At 42.9% G+C, this 23,112-nt stretch overlaps 1 protein-coding gene across 6 annotated transcripts in view; it reads left to right on the top strand.

Annotated features, from left to right (window-relative positions):
- The first annotated feature begins 300 nt into the window (after positions 1 to 300).
- The window catches only part of EXOC4 (exocyst complex component 4), a 441,701-nt gene continuing 418,889 nt past the window's right edge, over positions 301 to 23,112 (top strand). For all 6 annotated transcript variants that reach the window (XM_071734223.1, XM_071734224.1, XM_071734227.1 and 3 more), the window contains exon 1: positions 301 to 422. In XM_071734223.1, the coding sequence (XP_071590324.1) occupies positions 337 to 422 (86 nt within the window). In that variant the 5' untranslated portion in view covers positions 301 to 336. The remainder of the gene's footprint in view (positions 423 to 23,112) is intronic.

Below are 23,112 nucleotides of genomic sequence, written 5' to 3' on the forward strand. Positions count from 1 at the left end.
GAATAAATGATGGCTTTTGGGCACAGTCATTTCTTAATCCGTTCACCAAACTTAGAATTGTGTCGTCGGCACCGGGTTTCTTTCTGTCACCCCCGGGTTTCTTTCTGTCACCCCGGGGCTATGAGCGGAGGAGGCCGGAGCCTCCGCCATGAAAACTACAACTCCCAGCGAGCCCCGCGCCGCCGCCTCACAGCAGCTTGCTGCCGCAAGCCCCGCCCTCCTCACCTCCTATTGGTCCGCTGGCCGGCGGCTGCCCGCCTCCTCTCTTCCTATTGGCTGCGCCGCGCCAGCAGGGGCGGTTGCCTCAGGTGTGAGGGGAGGAGGAAGGCGCTCAAGATGGCGGCGGGCGAGGCGGCGGGCCGGTACCGGAGCTCCATGAGCAAGAGCAAGGACCCCTCGGGGCTGCTCATCTCTGTCATCAGGTAGGGGCTGCGCGGCCCCGCTCCGCAGCCTCCCGTCCCGTCCGCAGCGGGTGGCCCAGGGAGCTGTGTGGGCCCTGAGGTGCTCTGGAGGCCTCTCCGGGCCCTTCCAGAGCTGTGGGGACTTTTCAGGGCCCTGAGGGCGGTGGGGGAAACCTCAGTGTTGGTGTCGGTGTTGTCCTGAGGGGTGTCATCCTCTCAGTCTCTCTGGTTCATATCCCCCTCTGGTTCCCTCAGTTTCCTGGAGCAAGCACTGTAGTTATCCCTGGGTTAATGTTATACAGGGAGGGGGGCCAAAACTTCATTTTCTCGTTGCTGTGGAGGCCTTGCTTGACCCCCATCCTCTAACACACAGCGTCCCCGAGTAAAATACGAAAAGCTGAGGGACTAGGAAGTCCCTTGTATTGACTCCATCCTGGGTCAGGATGTGATGGTGGGAAAATCCTGCTTCCCCATCCTCATCCCTCCCCATCCTGCTTCCCCATCCTGCTTCCCTGTCTTCCTGGGGGTAAAAATCAAAGCAGTTGCATCTAGTCGTGTTTAAACTGTAGATTTTTTTTGCCTGCCCTCATTCCTGAAATCCCCTCTGCTCTGCTAGAGGATGGGTCTGTGATATAGATCAATCCAGGCAAGGACCTGAATGAATTTCCCTGCTTTCCCTCCGTGTTTTTTTCTACTTGTAAATCCCTTCTCTGCTGCTTATAACTACTGGGGTGGCAGCTGAAGGTTTGAAATTTTGGCCTTATGCACACTCCCTAAACAAGCAGTCCCACTGGTATGATACTTTGAGCTGTAATGAACTTCCAAGCTTTGGTTCCTACTCTTTGCCAGAAAACAGAGTAATTCTGTTACTTTGGAGAAGTTACTGTAGCAATAGTTCTGTATTTAGGACACATTATGCTTTAAAAATCCTCTGTGGCTGATAATGTTTAGGACAAAAGTCTGTTCTTTTTTGTTCCTCTGCAAACTCTTCTTTCAGATCTTGCAGAACTCGAGTTAGATGCTGGTTGTGAAAAAAAGCAGCTGCTTCACAGAAGTGTTCAGCTCTGGGGTTGTGACTGTCAGCTCTGAATTGTCTGGTGATAGGTAACAAAGAATCACCCTGAACAAGGACTGAAAAGTGCTGCTTGACACAGACTGTGGTGCCTGACTTTCCTGTTTCAAGTCTGTGTGGCTCTTTAGTTTTATAAAGAAACCTGTTATAAGCCCAAACTGGTTTAGCTTGGAGTTCCATATATAAGGATTCAGGTGGAAAAAGGTGTATATGGGAATGATTTCAGACCAACATGAGGTGTGGCAGTCCTGTACTTTTTATTTTGAGTCTGACAAAAGTTGAAAAGAAAAGCTATGGGAAGGTAATACCTGAACATGGCAGTAGTAAAATGGGTGCTGTTCCTGCAAATTGAATATTTTGGTGGACAAACACTCATGAGTGGAGTTGTTCATGGGTTCACAGGGACCCTTTCCATAGCAAATAGAGGATTAATTGTGAATACCTGCAAAAAATTGGGCATCTCACTTGAATCTTGAGGGGTTTGCTGGGTGCTTTCAGCCTGTATTTGGGACAAGGAGAAATAGTGTGGATCTAAAAATTGCCAGGAAGCTGAAGAGGAGGCAGCAGTGTGCCCAGGTGGCCAAGAAGGCCAATGGCATCCTGGGCTGGCTCAGGAACAGCGTGGCCAGCAGGTCCAGGGAAGGGATTCTGCCCCTGTGCTCAGCTCTGGGGAGGCCACAGCTTGAGTCCTGTGTCCAGTTCTGGGCCCCTCAGCTCAGGAAGGAGATTGAGGTGCTGGAGCAGGTCCAAAGGAGGCAACTGGGCTGGGGAAGGGATCCAGCACAGATCCTATGAGGAGAGGCTCAGGGAGCTGGGGGTGTTGAGGCTGGAGAAGAGGAGGCTCAGGGGAGACCTCATCACTCTCTCCAACTCCCTGAAAGGAGGTTGGAGCCAGGGGGGGGTTGGTCTCTTTTCCCAGGCAACTCTCAGCAAGACAAGAGGGCACAAGAGGTCTCAAGTTGTGCCAGGGGAGGTTTAGGTTGGACATTAGAAAGAATTTCTTTCTGGAGAGGGTGCTCAGCCATTGGAATGGGCTGCCCAGGGAAGGGGTGGATTCTCCATCCCTGGAGATATTTCCAAAGAGCCTGGATGTGGCACTCAGTGCCATGGGCTGGGAACTGCAGTGGGAGTGGATCAAGGGTTGGACTTGATGAGCTCTGAGGTCCCTTCCAACCCAGCCAGTTCTATGTTTCTGTGAAAGTGTGTTGAGCTTTGTTTCTTTATCAGCCTCAAATCTGAGTAAGTTGGGGGAGGAAGGTTGGGTGAGGAAGCTTTATTTAGAGGAGTAATTTGTAGACAGTGGAAGAATGAAGACTAAAGGTGCATTGATTGCTGCAATGTTTCCTGTAGTAACTTTTTTTTTTTTTTTTTTTTTTTTCCTGGAATTTGTAATTTCCAGGAGTATTTTAAGGGCCTCCTTTTCTTATCTCTGTTTTATTAAATTTGGACTTGTTACTTCATTTATAATATAACATGAGAGTGAGTTCCTGCTGCTGTTTTCTCCAAATAAGAACTCATGTTTGTCCAATAATACCTTACATACAGTGATTCCTTTTCTAGTTTGTGTCCATTGCTGAGTCACAACACTCAGGTTATCAACTTTGTGAAATTAAACTTATTCAATAGAACACCCTGATAACTAAACCACCAGAACTTAATTTGGGTGTAGAGATTCTTTGCAGAGCTTGAAGTGTCATGTTGAGCCAGACCATGAAAACCTGAGAGCAGAACAGATTGCAAAGGAAGGGAAAAAGTGGTGTGTTAATAATATTTGTGTTTCTTAGGGTTAGCCAAGTATAAAAAGCAAATGGCATGGAAAGCAATTTAAAATACTTTCTTCTGCATGTTGTTTTTATGTAGTAGTTCAGGTGAAGAGGAACTTGCCAAGCAACAGATTTTTTTTTTTTTTTAATTTATTTTTTTTCCTGCTTTCTTAAAATAGCATTTCAAACAAATTTAGACCTGGGTGGGTTAAAATTATCTCTCTTGTAACTTTATTCAACTTCAAAAAAACCACTACAAAATCTAGCAGAAGGCTATTGGTTTAAAATGTAGCAGCATTTTCTTTTATGATAGCTTTATTTCCAAAACATTTATGTATAGAGCCTTCTGCCAGTCCTTGTGGTTTTACACTTGCATTTCCCTGTGTATTTAGAAGTCAGTTTATTTCTCTCTTTGCTGGGTGAATGGCCCATAAAGGGAGACAGTGTATGAAAAGTAGCCAAACTTTTAACTACATTCTTCTGCTGGAAGCAAACAAAACCAGAAGAGCGTCTTCTAATCTGATGCTATTTTAGTTGGTTATAGCCAAGAGAGCTTTTTCTCCTCTGTAGGTCAGCAAAATCAGTTCAATGTGATTGTCTAGAAAATGCTTTGAAATGTGAACCTGAAAGGCCTCTTATAAATAAATACAAATTATTTCATTAATGAAGAAGTAATTTCTGATATTTACTCAAGCTCAGTAGCTTTCTAGTTGCAAGGCTCTGAGATCACTTTGCTCTGAGACTCACTTTAGGGATCCTTGTGTTTATCTCCCTTGACTTCCCAGGAGAAAAAGTGTCTCACTTTCAGGTAGAGTGTTGGGGGTTAAATCCTTGACAAATTGTAACATGCATCACTGAAGTCAAGTAAGAAATGGGGTTTTTATGGGACCTGGTCTAAAATCAGGGTGTTACTGTTTCAGGGAAGTTAATAATGTCAGTGTGGTGGTGGAGGTTTCATCAGTGTTCATTGCAAGCTTGGTGTAATTAAGAAATGTTGAGTGCTCTCTGGTTTCTGCAGTGGTGTTTTTCAGCAGCTCTGAATGCAGAAAGCAGGTGAAGGAAGAGCCAAGAGGAAAGCCTGTCCCACTTTTGATCTCTTTTCTGTCCCTACAAAGTCTCAGTTTTTCCAGTTGTGTTGGGGAACACGTTTGTTCTCTGGGAGTTGTTTCCTGTAGGAGGATACCTGGACTGATGGAATTCACCTCCTTGGTTTTCTGGTTGTTGCCAAGAAGAGAAAAAAAAGGCAGCTTCAAGTTGAGTCTAATCTGGAAGATGTTGTTTCCTGAGCAGAAGGAGAGGACAAAACTGGGAATATAATCCTGGTGTTTGAGCTGAACCAGGATCTGCTGGATGGTGCCAACCCTGCAGGGGTCTGGCTCAGGGTGGGGATTTCTGGCTCCCAAGGCACAAGGTGCACATGCCTGGTGTCTGTCTTGCCCTGTAGCCCAACTGGAACAGACTGGCAGTGTCCATGGAGTGAACCACCAAGCTTAAGGGGTTCCTCTTGGGATCCTGGTGGTCTCTCTTTGGTCCTAAAACCTGGACATCCCCATGCACAACAGTCCAGATTGTTTAGCAGGGTAAAACCTCTCTAGTGGCTTGAAGGGAGGATTTTTTTACAGTGTAATCAGAGTCACAATGTTAGAAGGTTAAGATTCAAATGTTAAATGTTAAAATGTTAGGCTTAGAAGGGACCTCTGGAAATCATCAGTCCAACACCCCTGCTAGAGCAGATTGCCCAGGATGGTGTCCAAGGGAAGTCTTGAATGTCTCCAGAGATGGAGACTCCACCATCTCTCTGGGCAGCCTGGTCTAGTCCTCTGCTCCCTTCAAAGTCAAGAAATTCCTCCTCATGTTTTGATGAACTTCTTATGCTCAAGTGTGTGTCTGTTAGCTCTTGTCCTGGGCATCAGAGAAAAAAGGCTGTCCCCTTCTCCTGACACCCACCCTTGAAATATTTATAAGAAATCCCCCCTCAATGTTCTCCAGACTGAAAAAGACCCAAGTTCCACAGCTTTTCCTCATCAGAGAGATGGTGCTGTGTTTACAGTTCAGCATTACAGGAGTGTGGGGGCAACAGCCCTCCTGGGATAAGTAAAAAATTATTTGGTGGATGGCACCTGGTGCCTTGTCTCTCCTCCTATCAAGGGTGAAGGAGAGGACTGATCCATTTGACAAGAGCCAGGAGCTCCTGGGGTAGCTGAGTTACAAGATGGTTTAATTACACCCTCAGCAGTGCTGCTGCTGGGTTACACTGAGGTCTTGGGCACAGTTTTCCCTCTTGTTTCTCCTAAATGAGAAACAGAGGGTGGTTAGGAAGTATGTTCATAACAATAAATCTTTTGGAAGTGAAGACTGTTTGGGAAGCTTAATGAATATTTGCAAAGTCTGCTATTAAAATCCACCTTTGTTGTGGCTCACCAAGGTGAGCAGGCTTTTTTCTTCTGCCTTCAGGGGATATGAGAGCATCTTCCCATCTCCCTTCATCCTTACATTGGTGAGAAGAAATCACCATTAGCTCCTACATGAAGACAGCTCCTGTGACTTCAAGCAGGGTATTGGTGTCCCCATGCTTGCTGTCCCCATGCTGCTAATTTGGGAGGCCAAACTGCAGTGCTTGCACTCCAGCCTCAGCACAACCACTTTAAAAACATGCTAATTCCTTCATATATGAGGAGGATCCTTTGGGCTCTTTAAATAAAAGGTACCTTCTAAGGTCAAAATGTTGTCACAGGAGGCCAGCAGCTTTTGCAGGTCTGTTGCTGGTAATTTGGCAATGTCTTTTTTTAAAAATAGTGCAGAGAATGGAGAAAATTCTGCTCCTCTGCTGGAGGACAACTTGGGGAATTTTTTATTTAACTTTCAGAGGGCAAATGTGTATGTATATTGATTTTTCTTAACCTTTTGTTTTGTTGCTGGTTGAAGCAGCTTTTCTACTCTGAAACAAGCAGCCTGGCATTTAGCAAATGCTATTTTTTGGAGACATCTTGTTAGATTTTTAATTGGTGAATGTATCTGACTTTTGTTTATTGTTGGGCGTTTTTCTTTCCAATTAAAGGCTGCTATTTTTTAAAACTGGCCTTTAATAGCTGCTTTTAATTGGGAGAAAACAAACTAGCAGTGACTCCACAAGATCTTATTGAGATCTTTGTGCTGAGCTTTCACACAGGAAAACCACATATGACAGATAGCAAGAAGTGAGGCAAGACACAGTGCATTTCCTACTTTCATGTCTGCAGAAGCTGAAAAAAAAAAGCCTGGAAAATAGTATATTTTTCACAAGTGGAGTTCTTTTGAATGCATTATGGCCATTATTTTCATTACTTTTACAGTGAACTTTGGTAAGGGGATGCTTGCTAATGAGTTGGCATTCAGACTTCTCTTTCTAAAGCAATAGAATTGATATCCTGGTTTGGGATGTGGAGTGAGAAAGACAGATGGATGAGTGTTGTGCTTGCTGCTACATTTGGGAAATTGCTGCCACAAGAAATAAAGCAGAGTTATTTTGATCTGTATGTACTGTAATGGTCTCTTAAACCTACTTTTATTGCTAATGGTGTTCTCCAGTGTTAGAAAAGCAGCAGTTCTTCTTCAAGACTGGTAGCTCAGAACATTCATTGAGAATAAATTGTATATGGCAAAGGATCCTTTTAAGCTATCAATTTTCCTGCAATGAATTTGAGGCACTTGTATGCAGATTTGGTAAGTACTGGGTTGTGGCTTGATATACTTAAAATCATAGAATGTCAGGGGTGGGAAGGGAGCTCTGGAGATGCCCCAGTGCAACCCCCCTGCCCCAGCAGGATCCCCCAGGGCAGCCCACACAGGAACACATCCAGGGGGGTTTGGAAAGGCTCCAGAGAAGGAGACTCCACAACCTCTCTGGGCAGCCTGGGCCAGGGCTCCCTCAGCCTCCAGAAGTTTCTCCTCCTGTTGAGGTGGGACTTGCTATGTCCTAGCTTACATGATTCTATTTTATAGCAACAATTGGTGAAGGTGTGTAAGTGAATGCACAGCCACAGGTGAAAGGACAGATGTGTGATCATGCCTTGTTAAAATATCAAGGTTTTTTTCTCTAGCTCTTATTTTAGGTTTAAGCAATGAAGTGTGCAGAGCTGGAGTTGAGCCTGCCTGTCCAAAACTAGGAAACACAAGTAGTCAGTTTGGTTATAAAGTGATTACAACTGCTGTGGTTTCAACTCTGACATTCCCCTCAAATCCTGGTGTCACTTTTGGACCCTTCACAACAAGAAGGACATTGAGGGGCTGAAGTGTGTCCAGAAAAGGGAAGTGGAGCTGGAGAAGGATCTGGAGCACAAGCCTGCTGAGGGACTTGAGGGTTTAAAGCCTGGAGAAAAGGAGGCTGAGGGGAGACCTTCTCACTCTGTGCTGCTCTCTGGAAGGAGAAACGAGAGACATGACAAGAGGAAACTGCCTGAAGTTTTGCCAGGATAGGTTCAAATTGAATATCAGGAACCATTTCTTCCACAGAACAGTTTACAGGCCCAGACTCAGGTTGCTCAGGGCTCTGGTGAACTCACCATCCCTGTCAGGGATTTAAAAGCCATGTAGGTGCAGTGCTGAGGGACATGATTAAGTGGTGTACTTGGCAGTGCTGGGTTAACAGTTGGACTTAATGATATTAAGGGTCTTTTCCAACCTAAATGATTCTATTATTCTATGACATGGCCTCCAACAGCTCTTCATTCCAGTTCAGTACTGAAACCTTCAGGTTAATGAAGAAATTTCCAAAGCCTCCTGCTAGTTCAGGCAGTGCTGCTTATTTGATGTGGGAAATCAAGAATGGGCTCACAGACAGGGTGGAGAGTGTCCCCTTGAATACTTTTAATTTTTAAGTCATCCATATGAGAGGTCTGAGTTGCATTGTCCAGCCTCTGCTTTTACAGATTTGAAAGTATTTATCCTTAGGACTTTTCTCCTGGGAATGCAGTAATTCATGTAAAAGCTGAGTCAGCTTTTTGGGGCTGAAGGGCCACAAAAAGGAAGAGAATTGATACCTGTGGTGTTCTGGGCAGGCTCTCACACAGTACCTGACTTGCTCAGCTTGCTCCTGGCAGTGTGACTGACACCTCAGGAGTTTGTCTGCTCTCTGCATCCCTTTTCCAAGACAGAAGAGGGTGTGAGCTGGATTTTGCCTGTGTGAGGGTTTTTCTTTTCATCTTCCTGTACTGCTGTTGGAGACATCTGAAGGAGAGTGACTTGTGTTGAGAAGTCATCATTTGAAATGACTTCAGCTTAATCTTTGCTTCAGAAAACAGCTGCCAATTAGCTATCCCTGCATCATTTGTATCAGTGTGGTGGCATTTGGTTAGGGGTTGGTTAATTTAGCAAAATTCCCTAATACTTTGGATGACTGTAGGCTGCTCTTCCTTTCCAATGCAGCAATCATGGATATATCTACAAGTTCTCACTGATAGAAAGATCATCAACTTCTGTTGAAAATGCCCTAACCAACTGTGTAAGCAACATTAAAGATTAATGGAATGTAAGCAGAGGAGTAAAATGTTTTTAATGCTGTGTTTCCTTTGTGTATTTAACAGCATTTGGAGAGACTCAGCTCTGATGTTTTGTGTAGTGAAAGAGAGAGTTATTTCTTAGTTTGCACAGTGGAGATTTAGTTCCCTGGAGGCTGAGGACCCTGTATTTCTCTTGATGAGGATGGAGCATGCTGGCCCCAGGATTTCACTTGGAGGGGAAAAAGCCTTCATAATTTTGTAGTCAGTTTAGTGATTGCATTTCCCATCCCTGTTCATTTGTACAGTGCAGTTTTTGACCAACTTCCTCCTGACACCTCATTGTCTCCGTGAAGAGAACAGTTTGTCTACTGAACATTTTGATTCATTTCTTCAAATCCTGAATTCCATGGGAACAAGCAGCTTACCTGTGAAAATAATGAGAAAACAATATGTTGCTACTGAGTTAAATTGTTAAATACCTTTTGGAGGTTTTTTTTTTTTTTTCTTCTTGGTGGCTTTGTTTCATAAGGAACCAACTTTTTCAGAGGTTTGAAAAAGTGTTTTATCATATTACATGTTTGAGGTTAAATAGTGCTGGAAGCTGTAGATCACCCCATTTGGGAGTTGTCTTTCAGACAAGAGTTTTCAATTATAAAATTCAAATAAGTCCATTTAGTTTAATGAATGTCTGGATTTTTGTAGAGCAGTGCAGACAGTGAGCTCAAGCACAGTTGCTCTTGTCCCAAGGTGCTTTACAAAACTTTTGCAATGTGCCCTGTTGAAACACAGCTGCTTGTAAGGTCTCCCAGGCTGGCACAGAAGTCAGGAGGAAAAAAAGCTACTGAGGTACTCTGGACAGGCTCCTTTCCTAGAGAGAATTTGTTTTTACACTCCTAAAAATAAGGCTCAGGAAAATAAAAAAACTCAGACCCATTTAGAACCTAATTTTCAGATAGGACCAGATTTTATTACTTGCTTGCTTCTGCATTTTCTTCAGAATAACTCAGAGGATTAAATACTAATAAGGTGTCTCTGTTAAACATTTCCTAAGGGCATGTTTGATCTTGGGTGTTGCTTGATGTTTTCAGCACAGGGCCCAGTCCTTGATATTATCAGGATCAGACCCACTGCCTATCATTCCATCTACAGCCATCTGAGGTGGAAAAGATGCTAACAAATAAACCCATTTTATCATGACATCAATTTCTTTTTTTTTTGCAGAGCACTTGACTTCACAGATGCATGGAAGATGCAGTTAGCACTTGCTCCTCCCAACAACTTGCACTTCAAACTCACTGCTGCAATTCCTCTCATCATTTGCACCCTGATGGTGTCTGAGTAACTGGTTGTGGTTGCTTCTGCTGGACAAACAAGCTGTGGGCAGATGCTCCCTCCTCTCATCATGCTTATTTTGTTCCCTTTTCCTCGCATCCTGACCCTTCCTCTTTTATTCAGCTCTTGGTGCTTCTTGTCTGTTACATTTCCTGCCACAAAGAGCTCTCAATGGGGCACAGTGGGGCCGGCACTATAAAGCTCCAGTAATGATCACAACAGTTTCAACCCAAATGAGAAAGCAAATCCTGTGATCGGTGTGTGGCCACAGTCATGGGCAAGAGGTGCCTCGAAAAGTAACAAGTTTCTAATGGATTTCTTATTTTAATACTGAAGTCTCCTCGGTATGTTGCAGCCATTTCCTGCAGGGCGGAGCCTGATCTTTCTAGGCATTCACACTGCTCTGTTTAAATGATTATTTGTTGCTTCTAGCAACTGCTTTTTTTTTTGTTTACACAGATCCTTTGGTGGTCAAAAAATTGTGGTGGCTAAAGCCTTGCTTTTCTTTCTTTTTTGGTACCTTACAGAGGTTTGTTGTATCCTGGCTTGTGGTTTAGTCCTTGGTATGGTGTAAAATGGAGAGGAAATAAAATAATTTTGATAATATTGCTGCCTTCACTATTAATTTGAGTGTCTGGTGATGCAGGTGTACATGATACATTTTTAAGTACCTACCCAGCACCTCTGCAGACCTCAGAGACAAACAGAATTATTGTTGAACTGTTACCCCAACTGTAAAACATGGAAAACCTCACCCAGTTTCTTTAGCAGGGATAGATCATAGTGTAACTCCTAAACTTTGGATTTTCCCCAAGGCTGCAGTATGTGCTTAGAAAGCTTCTTCTGTTTAGCAGATACTTCTAGTGTTGTTTTTTTACAGGAAAAAAGGTTACAACATAAGTGAGTCTCTCGGGTTGGCCACATTTCCGAATGGATCCTTAATGCTCACCAGACTGAGCTGTGTTGTGTGCAGTTGATAGCTCAAGGTGTCTGTATTGTTGAAGCTTCAAAGGTGTTTGAAAGCAAGGGACTGGGAGGCTGAAGGAGGCATCTGATGTTGTGCAGAACAAGGTAGAAACAGGTGGCAGAAAGTTTACTGTGGATTGCTTTTCAAATTGGAGCTTTGATCCCCTCAGTGAATTCAGCACTCAGTTCAAATACTCTTCTAAAATGCTCATTTTCCTGATCACATTAGAAATATTTAAATTTGATCAGCTTGCCTTTTTTTTTTTGGTTTTTTGTTGGCATTTCTCACTTTTTAAAGACTGTTTTCATTTAAGTAAGTGACACTTGAGTGAAGGGAAGTGACTTGCATGCTTAAAGAAACCTGATCCAGAAGTCACAGCAGATTCTTTCTGGATTTCCAAGCTGCACCTGGGCATCACATAGTGCTCTCTATAACCACAAATATTTGCACATGTCTGCTGTGATATTTTGGAGCAGAGAAAGTCTCTACAGGGACATGCAGGTACTGAACACCTACCCCAGTGGTCAAAACCAGCAAGGACTGAATTTTCTTCTCCTGTGAAATGAGCCCACAGCTCCTTGCAAGAACTGCCTCATTGCTAACTTAGCATTAGTTTTCTAAAAGGTGTATTTTGCATTTTGCAGACAGGATCTTTTGCTTAATAAAAAATTCATAGAAGCATAGTGCCCACATACTGTTACTACAGTGCTCTGTGAAACAAATTCTTTTGCCAAGAAATTGGTAATTAAGACTCTGTTTACTATCCATTGCTTAGCAGTAATCATACTTAGCAGGGCTGACTGTAGCATAGGTAAAATCAGCAGGCAGTTATCCACCCAGCCTGGCTGGAGGCATCAGAAAATCTGTAGAAATGAAACCTTTATTATTCATTAACAGTTTTGTCTTAAAACTGACACATAATCTAATTTTCTTGACATTTAGTTGGGCAGGTAGGAAGCTTAAGAGTGGGCTGAAAAAAGAAGTTTACTCCTCTCTTCTGGAGAGCAGCCTAAACCCCTTGTTCATAGAAGCTGTGTGGGCAAGAATGAGGCTTCTCAGTGTAAACTGAAACTCTTGCTGGGTCTCAAATCTGATTTTCTGATGGAGCTGCAGTTATGAAGTTGGTGCCTGTAGATGAGTAGCCTGAACACTGGAAAAAGTTTGAAAAGTTGGTGACTTCCTTTTGTCATAGTGTGAAATCTGGCAGGGGTGAGGAACAGGCTTTTCTCAGTGGTGACCAGTGATAGGACAAGGGGTAATGGGTGTAAATTGGAGCATAGGAGGTTCAAGTTGAATATCAGAAAAAATTTTTTTACTGTAAGGGTGACGGAGCCCTGGAACAGGCTGCCCAGGGGGGTTGTGGAGTCTCCTTCACTGGAGACATTCAAAACCCACCTGGACACGTTCCTAGGAGATGTACTCTAGGGGGCCCTGCTCTGGCAGGGGGGGTTGGACTAGATGATCTTTCCAGGTCCCTTCCAACCCCTAGGATTCTATGATTCTATGAACAGCTCAAGACAGAATTTGGTAGAAAAAGCAGCAGTGAAGGAAATGGAGTGGAAGGGTGTGAGATGAATCAGGAGTGGTGTGGATCACACCCTGAATCTCAGCCCCTGTGCTCAGCTCTGGGGAGGCCACAGCTTGAGTCCTGTGTCCAGTTCTGGGCCCCTCAGCTCAGGAAGGAGATTGAGGTGCTGGAGCAGGTCCAAAGGAGGCAACTGGGCTGGGGAAGGGATCCAGCACAGATCCTCTGAGGAGAGGCTGAGGGAGCTGGGGGTGTTGAGGCTGGAGAAGAGGAGGCTCAGGGGAGACCTCATCACTCTCTCCAACTCCCTGAAAGGAGGTTGGAGCCAGGGGGGGGTTGGGCTCTTTTCCCAGGCAACTCTCAGCAAGACAAGAGGGCACAAGAGGTCTCAAGTTGTGCCAGGGGAGGTTTAGGTTGGACATTAGAAAGAATTTCTTTCTGGAGAGGGTGATCAGCCATTGGAATGGGCTGCCCAGGGAAGGGGTGGATTCTCCATCCCTGGAGATATTTCAAAAGAGCCTGGATGTGGCACTCAGTGCCATGGGCTGGGAACTGCAGTGGGAGTGGATCAAGGGTTGGACTTGATGAGCTCTGAGGTCCCTTTCAACCCAGCCAGTTCTGTGATTCTATGAATTCAGGTTCAGAAGGTCTTGTGTGTGGGATAAGGGCATTCAGCTCACTGCAAATCAAATACATTGGGCTGGGCATTTGGAGCTGAGAAATCCATGGATTTGCCTCTGACCTGTGTTTGTTATTGGAATAAAAATGAAGCAGGGTTGCTTTTTCTGATGCTTCAGGCTGAGGTATGATTGAAGGATAGAGCAGGAAGGAAAAGGAATTTGAAGATGGAGATGGAGCAGAGTCCTTCACTCCTGCATCCCTTCTTTAGGCACCCAAATATTTCCACCTGGGGTGTACATGTCTCTGTGTGTGAACAAAATTCCCAGTCCTCCTGAAGTTGTGCTTCAGCAGCAGGTATCCCCAGCCTGCAGGACTGCCTGTTCCTGGCTTTCCAAAGGCTTTTCCTGCTGAAACTTGCAGAGTAGCCCAGAAACAGCATTTATTAATAACTGCCCTTGTTGGCACTGAGCTTGTTGAGAGGGGAACCCAGCAAAGAAATCACTTGTGTGTTTCATTCCCATCAAAGCTTATTCTGTAGTAGTTTGTTGGAGCAGATAAGCTGTGTAACACAGATGAAGGTTTAATCTGTGTGGGGTGTTTTCTGTGGTGCTGGGAGCTGTGATGTTAAAGCTGGTTTTGGGGCTGGAGTGCATTTGAAGCTCAGAAATAGCATGTTAGGAGAGGAGGTGAATTGCTTCCTACTTTTGCAGCTGATCATCTCTGGAGAGCATTTCTGCCCTCCTGTAGTTACCTGTTGTGCCACAGGATGTGTAGTACAATGGTGTTTGTTTTTCTGCTGCTGTTGAATAGCTTAGTAAACATCATGTTCTTTCAGTTCCCAACAATGAAAGAAATGTATTATCCTTGTGAAGAGATTATGACTTGTTTTCTGTCCTTTTTACATCATCTGCCTGTTGTTTTTCTTGTGTTGTTTGAATGCTGGAAAGAGTTCACCCCCCCCTTTTTTTTTTTTTTTTTTGTGTGTGTGTTCTTTTTCTCATTTTCCTTCCCACATCAATGCATCAAACTGGAGGAGTAAATTCACAGTGATATTGTGTGGTAGTTCTGCAGTCCTGAGGATCTTGGATAGGGCTATAAAAATTTCTTTGTCAAAACACAAAGAAATAGCCAACACTAAATCTGTAGAGTGAAAATATCTTCTATACTGTATGGAGTCTGCTGCTGATAGTTGTTGCTGGGACCAGATTGCTTAATCAATTACTTATATTGATTCTTAAAGGCAAGTTTCCTGTATTCCCATTAAATGTGTTGCATTTTCAAAGCACTAGATGTATTTACTCTGTTATCTTGTAGCTATAGTCAGTAATATCTTCTGCATTATGAAAATCAGACATTGGGTGAATTTCTCAAAGCTCCTTCATGTGAGGAGCAGCTCAGAGGGAAAGGCTGAGACTGAGCTCTGTGCAGAGAAAAAAATTTTAAAAACTCAGGTTTTGCACCTGCTTTAAAATACTACATTGGATATCATAGAAACATTTAGGTTGGAAAAGACCCTTAAAATCATCAAGTCCAAGTGTTAACTCAGCACTGCCAGGTCTCACTAAACCACATTCCACAGCAACACATCTCCACAGCTTTGAAATCCCTCCAGGGATGGGGACTTCACCACTGCCTTGGGCAGAGCCTGTGCCAGGGCCTGAAAACCCATTCAGGGGAAAAATTATTCTTTATTTCCAGTCTAAACTTCTCCTGAGCTTTAGAGGCTGTTTCACTTGTTCTTGACTGACCCCACCCTGGCTCCAGCCTCTTTCCAGGGAGTTCTAGAGAGGGAGAAGCTCTCCCCTCAGCCTCCTTTTTTTCCAGGCTGAACATCCCAGTTCCCTCAGCTTCTCCCAGTCAGATTTGTGCTCTCCAGCCCCTTTCCCAGCTCCATTCCCTTTTCTGGACACTCTCCAGCCCCTCAATCTCCTTCTGCCCCTGAGGTCCCCAGAACTGACCCCAGGATTGGGGGTGCAGCCTCCCCAGTGCCCAGCACAGGGGGACAATCCCTGCCCTGCTCCTGCTGGCCACACCAGTGCTGGTCCAAGCCAGAATGCTGGTGGCCTTCTTGGCCATCTGGGAACATGCAGGCTCATGTTCAGCTCACTGGCAACCAGCACCCTCAGTTCCTTTGTCACCAGGCAGCTTCCCAGCCACTCTTTCCCAAACCTGTACCATTGCAGGGGCTTTTTGAGACCCAAGGGCAGGACCTTGGCCTTGTTGAATGTCATAAAATTCCCCTTGGTGTATTGATCCAGCCTGTCCAGGTAAGCATCCAGAGGTTAGAAATCTTGCTTCCTGATCTTTTGGATTAAACTTTATTTTTCTCATGACTACAGAACTGCTGTAAAGCCCCAGGTGGGGGGAGATTTAAACATATTTTTGGCTCCTTATTGTGCCAGCATGTCTGGGACACTTCATTCCTTTATCTGTGATGCTGAGGAAGGAGGATTCTTCTGGAGTTGATGGACTTTTCTGGAAAGGTCCAGCCAAGTAGAGATGACAGTTATATTTAATGAATGTGAATACATTTTTTAAAAGTATTTACCCATGGAAATTAGATATTCCTGTCTTTGATTTGAACTGTACCAACCAGCAGGTTGAGACTCCAGGCACCTTGCAGAATGTCAGTGCTTTGGGGCTCTTGGAAAAGTCTTTCCACCTGTAATTTCCTTTCCTGTAACAGTTACTTGAGTTGGATGCTTGAAAGTGGAGATGATAAATGCTTGTGATCTACAATTCCAGTTCTACTGAAATGAGTAGTCCCATTGGAATTCTTTTATTAATCTAATTCCAGTGTAACTTCACAGCCCTAAGGGGAAGTACCAAGATTTTGTTTTGTTTTGTTTTTTTCCTATGAAATGTGTTGTACATCCTGTGATAAAAACATGTCAGGATTGTGTCTGAGTTTTCTCCTCTCCCCTGTCTTCTGTATGTGGAAGTGACTCCAGTGAATTAAGCATTTAGCATTTCTTTAATCTGCATTTTTAACTAAGTAAAATCAAAAGTCAATGAGATTTGGCTCAATGAATTTGTTTTACTGTAGCATAAAAATGTCTCTTAGCAGCCTAACATCCAGTTGGAATTATTCTAATCCTATTGAGCTCCTGCTAATGAGACAGACATATGCAGCCATCCAGCTGCCAAGTAGAAATTACAGGTATCTTATAGGGGAGGTGGATTCTCATTTAGAAAAATGAGAATGAAAAAAACAAGTGAGCTGATCAGGGAACCCTCCTGGAGATCCCCACTGAGTTCATAACTTGCATTTTCTTGGTCTCTAAATTGACATTCCTTTTGTTTATCATATGTTTTGGATGCTTTGGTTTTTCAGGGTGCTGGAGAAAGCTGATGTATATTTATTATTATTTCATTATGTATATTTATTATTATTTCATTATCCTGTCCTGTTTTGCAATTCCTCCTCCTTCAGAGTTCTTTCTGCTGAGTTCCTCTCCCAGACAATTTTGATGCTTTCTGTTTGCCAAACAGTGTGTTGACTTTTCTTATTCCTTGCCACACATTTTAATAGAACTGAAACAAGCAAAGATGCCCTTGGCTTACTTTTCTGCAGTGTTAGCAGGAACATATATAATCCCAAGAATATTAAGTATTCCTTGCTTGGCTTTATTCTGTGCAGGGAAAAAAAAAAAAAAAAAAAAAAAAAGCAGTGGCTCCTGTACCAAGGCCCTGAGGTAGGAAATTCAGGTGTACAAGGTAATGTTTCAGATTCAAAGTGAAATTTCTTCTTTGTGTAGTTACAGATACTGCTGGACCTCTAGGATTTAGTACAGTGTTTTTGAAGGATGAAATACCTAGAAATGGATTATTGGACTCCAGACCAGGTGGTGATTTAGTTTTGGTTTAAGTAGGTAGAGTGAGGGCTTAACTGGTTGATACATGATGGCTGTAAGCAATTGTGAGTGCTTGTACTGCTTTTAAATATGCTGCAGAAATTAATGGTACAGCCACAGTGGACAAAAATGTACATTGTTAGCTGAGAAAAGGTTTAATCTGACATTTTGACTTAAAACAGCTTCAGTTCTTCTTATTTCTAGGTTGTTGTTTGCATCCTGTAAAGAATGGGTTTGCTTTTCTTCAAGTGCTCTTTGATGGTTCTTCATTACATGATTGTAAGAAGAATCATAAATGCACTTCTGTTCTCCAGCCATTAATCCAGGCTCCTGTTATGACTGGAAATAAACAAGTCCTAAAAACCCTACTGTATATTTCTGAAACTTGCTGGTCTTTGAGTAAAATAAACCAAAAAGCAGTCTGTGATATTAGTGTTCTGCATTTAATCCTGGGTTGTGATTGAAACTTGTTAAGGATTAATCTATGTGTATTTAAAGCCAACTCATGGTAAAAAAAAAAATTAGGCTTCAATTTTTTGTTGTGTAGAACTATTTATCCCTTATTTATCCTTAGTAAGCAGTTGCCTTCATGTTTGAAGCTAGAACAGACTATAAAGCCATAAATACAGGTAAATATTTCTGAACAAAATACAAGTATGATATTTTTGAGAAGATCATCACAAAATATTTTCCCCAAACAGGTAATTAAATAAAGGGAGAGGGTCTCAATACAGGTGTAAATTCTGGGAAGATTTCCCAGCTGGTGCAAATCCTGCTTGGAAATCTTGGAACCTGGAAGCTGACTGAGCCTGGATGGATCATGTTTGTCTTTTTGCCCATTTGGATGCTGAAATATCCTGGAGGGGTGAAAGGAAGGCCTCATGTTGGCATTTACTCTATGTACATGGGTGGGAGTCAGGTAACATCACCCTCAAAACATTCTCTAGCTCTAGGTGGTGGAAATTACTGGAGTTTCTCAGAGGATAAACCCAAAGAAATGCTCCATTGAGGCCATAGTTTTAGTTGCCCTTCCCAGAGCAAAAGAAGCAAGAAGAGGCATCACTCTGGGTATGGACATTGTAAGGTTTTGTACAGCAGCAGAGTAATTCCTTTGTCTTGTTCTCATTGGATTGGATTCTTTTTTAGAGAATTCTAGAAAGAAAACCATATTGGCAGCTGCATTCCCAGCTTGTGCTGCTGAGGTTCCTGAAGTCAAGCTGGATGTGCTGGAGCTCTGAGACATCTGTGTCCTTCCTCACCTTCTTTTTACTATGGGTTGGTAATATTTTCATGCCACTACTGACAGTGTCATGTTTAAATGCTGAGTTCTTTGGATTTTAGATTGGATGGAGGTCTGGAGTGCCACATAGGCTGCATTTCCACCCCAAAAAGCATCTTGATTTTGGTGAAGGTGTCAGCAAATCTATATTATACATCTAAGCAAACCAATAGCAAAATAACTACTGTAAGGGATACCTTTAATTAGAGGTTAGGTCATTTCAGTAGGAATAATCTTGGGGTATCTCACAAAGGCTTTGAATTTCCAGCTGTCTTAGATTTCTCCTTCTTTCAATATGTTTTGTGGTTTCTAAGGTCCAGGTCCAGTTGTGAGCTCTCTCTCAGGCATCATCAACATTTGTGTTCTGCCTGTGTGACTTTCTAGTGAGTTTTAGTGAAAAATGGTTTTCCTGCAGAGGTCAAGTTCTACTCAGTTACATGGACAGAAAAAAATGGGCAGAACAGTTTGAATCTGCTTAAAGAAATATGGATTTGACTGGAAGTTGCTTGGAAGCCTAAATTAGGCAGGAGCTTGCTGGATTGTAGTGTCCTTTGACACTCCAGTGGCAGTCTTAGCCTTGGAGAAAAAGATCTTTAAGCCTTTCTAACAAACTCCTTGCATTGCAGATGGATTCAAGCAGAAGCTCAAACAGCTTTGGCAAATCAAGAATTGCAAAATTGAATTTTGTTGAATTAAAACTAAAACCTTTCCTAGCCTGCCATAGAGGTTCTGCTCCTACCTGATCTGCAGCAATCCACGATTCTTCTGCAATCCATAAGGCAGGTTAGAGAGAATCAATGTTTTCATTAACTCCTGAGACAAGCAATATTGTTCAGCTTGAAACTCCCAACAATCTGTCAATCCCTAAAAAGGATACACGTTCCTGTCTGCTGTAACCATGCTGAAGAAGATCCTTCTAGCAAAAATAAGCAGTTCTTCACAAAGGAAGTATATTCATCTGCAGAGCTCTTAATGGAGGAAGTTTGACTGCCAAGCACATCCTTGCAAGTGGTTTCTATTCATCTCTTACAGCATCAGCCCAAACCTCACTGTCTCACAAGCACTGTGGATTTAATATTGTTGCATTAACTGTGTATACTTAGCTTTTTTTTTCTTTTTTTTTCCTAGCACTTCTCCATACATTACTTTGAGGTGTTTATATGCCCTCTGCTAACAGTGCTGGAGTGTTTCAGTACTACTTGGGGACTGTAATTGCAGCTGCCTTGTTTGAGGAACCAGTGCTGTGGATTTCCCAGAGGAGGAGACAAAAAATGAGGCCACAAGGACAAGAATCTTCCTGCTCAGTCTGTTCCACTGAAATTCCTTACAGGTGTTTACAAGGAGTCTGTAGTAGCTAAGAGCTGTGTGTAGCTCAGGCTCTATGTCAGGAGGGAGGCTGCAATGGGAGGGTGCTTTAAGCACAGTGTTAGAGGCCTTTGATCAGCCAGAGGCTGTAACCCAGATTTCTTAATCCCAGGCTTCTTTCTAATGGCTTTTTGCACTTTTCAGGTCCTTTTTGCATGATAAAGTGCTTTGCATAGTGTGCAAATTAAATAAAGTATCTTTTTTCTGGGAAAACATGATTGAAGATACTTATGATTATGCAATGTAATAACATTGGGAAGGACTCTTGTTTCTGTAGCTACCATGAAGCATGGAAGATGAAATTTTAGAAATAATTTTTTTATGCATTGGAAGAAGTTGTGTTATGAGTGGAATGTGAAGGAGTTTCTCACGTCCATGTGGTCTTTTTGCAGGAGAAGTCCACCTGTATTCCCCTGTGAAATGTCCAGCTCTTGGTATTTGGGAGCAGGGAGGAAGGTGTGAGTGTCACCCACTCTGATCTGAGGCATAACAAAAGCAAGAAGGTCTTTGCTGTGTGAAATAGTCACACATTACTTGAGAACCTTGTCATATTTCAAGGCTTTGTGGGATATATTTTGGCTTGAATTCCTCCTTGGTGGTCGAGCAGGACAAGTGTGCACGTGCTCCATGTGGTTGGAGAGATTTCCTTGCTCACTTGATTTTTCTTTGCTCTTTCTGGGATCCTGGTCTGCTATGAAATGGCTTTTTTGTTTTCTTTTTAAAGGTGGAGTCCCTTGACTAGGTGGTACAGGCTGTTGTTTTTCTTTAAAGGGAAGAAAGAGCAGTGAACTGGGAGCTTTGGGTATGCCTTGACTTTTTGAGAGAGGGGGAGCATCTCTTGGATGTCTGAGTTCCTTGTTTACATTGATTTGGAAACAGCTTCTGCGCTTGACTTCCTACTACTTTTCCAATGATGCTGAAGAATTCTAAAAAATCTATAGTATAAACCCTTCTGGTGTCACTGTTATCACTGGGAGTATTCTTAAACCATAAGGAAATAGCTTTCTCTCCTATGCTTTTTTTCAATGATGTGCAAGCAGTTGTCACCTTCTCACATATTTCTGTAGAAGATGACAAAAAATGATATTTTCTTATTTGGCAGCAGGAGATACAGCTGGAGATACTGGTTTTAGTTTGACTGGACATCATTGTTTCAAAAACTCTGAGGTGAAAGCCCTTCTGGTAGCAGAGAGTGGCAGCAGTGTTCAGCAACAGTTTGGGGTTTTTTGTTTCCTTTCAGCTTGTCAGGGTTTAACACTGCCCTGGCAATTAAACTGAATGCCAGATGCTGCCTATTAATGCCCCTCCCCTCCCTGATAAAGAAAGGAGAGAGAATAAGGGAGAGAGACTGATGAGTTGGAAACTAAACTACACAACTTTAATGGAACAGGAATGAGAAATAGGAAAAATGATTAAATCTATACAAATCTACAGGAAAATTGATCCCAGGTTCCTCCCCCCTTTCCCCCAAGAACTCTCCCATCCCCACTGAGGCTGCAGGGCAGCCCTGGGAAAGTCCAGGCTGGAATCCTGGGCTCAGGAGCAGTTGGGAGCTGGAGGCAGGAACACACAGATTCAGGCTGGGATGGATCAGGAGCAGAGGCAGAGGAAGGGATGGAATCCTCCCAGGATGCTGAAGCAAAGAGGGAGAGGGGAAGAAGGGGAAGCAGGAAGGGCTTTGAGCCTGGGGATCCTTCCAATTTCTCCTGAGGATGAGGTGGATGGGATGGAATCCTCTGTTTGGTCAATTCTGGTCATTTCTCTTGTCTGTTCCTCCCCACAGGAGGGTTTCAGGTGGGACCTCTTGACTCCTTTTCTCCTTTTGGAGGGCAAAATGTTCCTCAGAGCTGAGCAGTGTCCTTGGCTCTGCAGCCCATTCTCCAGCAGTAACTATAACCATGGAGTGGGCTCAGTCCCAGCAGCAGCCACTGCCTGAGAAACTTGCTGTGAATTTCAGCAAGTGCAGCTCCTGACAAGAGACTGAGCTGAAAGCAAAAGCACAAGGCAGAAAATCCCCTTTATCCTGGCCCAAACCAGGACACAACTATTTGACCTTTTCCACATGAGCAGGTTAAGAAGTCCAGCAAAAACTCAAGAACTTCTCTTGCTCCTGGTGGTACAGCTTTGCAGTGTTCTTGGTTGGAAACAATGACTGTTCTCATCTTTGACTATTTTTATACTCTTTCAGTAGAGGGTGCATAATATCTGAAGGTGGTGCCTCAGTTCAGAAATTGTGTGATTTTAAAGAAATACTCTCCATGTGTTCGTGCTCTCTTGTTTGTATTTTTAAAGGCTTGTAGCTGTTTCAGATTTCTTTGGAAGTTGACTGGTGCATGATGTTCAAGCATATGATCCAAAATGGTTCTTATGCAGTGATTTTTTTTTTTCTTTTTTCTTTTCAAGTCGTTAATTTTACTTATTTTCCATCATAAGTTGCTTCAAATGATTCAGAAATTGTCAGATAGGATTCATCCCTGCTGGTTCTTAGGGTTGTGGTGTACCAGGGTGGAGGTCATTACTATAACTGATCTCTTGCCTACTATTTTCAATGCCTTATTTCTTATTTAAAACAAAATTGTGTGGACCATAGCCACCTTTCCAAGGGTAAAGGAAGAGGAAAAATAAGGATGATTTTTAAATCAGAAACCAACTTTGAGTTTCTACCTCTACTGTAAGACATAAAGTCTTCTGGATATTGCTTTCTCCTGAGTGATTCCATAACTGCTCTTGTGGATCTAGTGGCAGGATGGGTCTCAAGAGAGGATGGAGGGAGGTGCAGAGAGAGAGAGTGGAAAAAAAGAGAAGATATCATTGATTCTTGAGTAGATTTCAGAAATTTGGAGTGACACCAAGAAACTTTTGTCTCCTATGCCATTTTTAAAATTAATTTTCGGCAGTTCCGTTGTGATTTCAAACTTAAATGATTTTTAAAAAGTGAAAATGATACTGGAATATTTTACTCAGAGGTTAAATAAGGGGGGAGGGGGGAATGAAGGACCCATGACACTTTTTTGCTCTACTGGTGCATGTTCAAGGTCAGGCCTGAAGGGCCTCTGAGCAACTTGAATTAAATTGAAGATGTCCCTGCTCACTTCAGGGGGTTGGATTAGGTGACCTTGAAAGGTTCCTTCCAACCCAAACAATTCTGGTGATGATTCTGTGATTCTATATGAGGTGTGTATGCACAAAAGCAAGATTAATTGTAAATACTAAAAAGATCTTAAAATTGGGCTAAAAGGCACAAACTGAACTACCCAAATGTTAGGATATTGGTGTATTAGAGCATCAGGGCATTAGGGTACCAAAACAATAAGGCACTTTAACTATAAAATACAAAAGTGAATAACTTACACAAAGGGTAATTGAGTGCTAGCAACTTACTTATTAATAGGTCTTAAATTGGATCTAGAACAATGATTAAAATAATACCTTAGGGCAATGTGGTAAGACAATGAC

The sequence above is a fragment of the Heliangelus exortis genome, chromosome 1, assembly GCF_036169615.1.
Source record: "Heliangelus exortis chromosome 1, bHelExo1.hap1, whole genome shotgun sequence".
In the NCBI taxonomy this organism is placed as follows: domain Eukaryota; kingdom Metazoa; phylum Chordata; class Aves; order Apodiformes; family Trochilidae; genus Heliangelus; species Heliangelus exortis.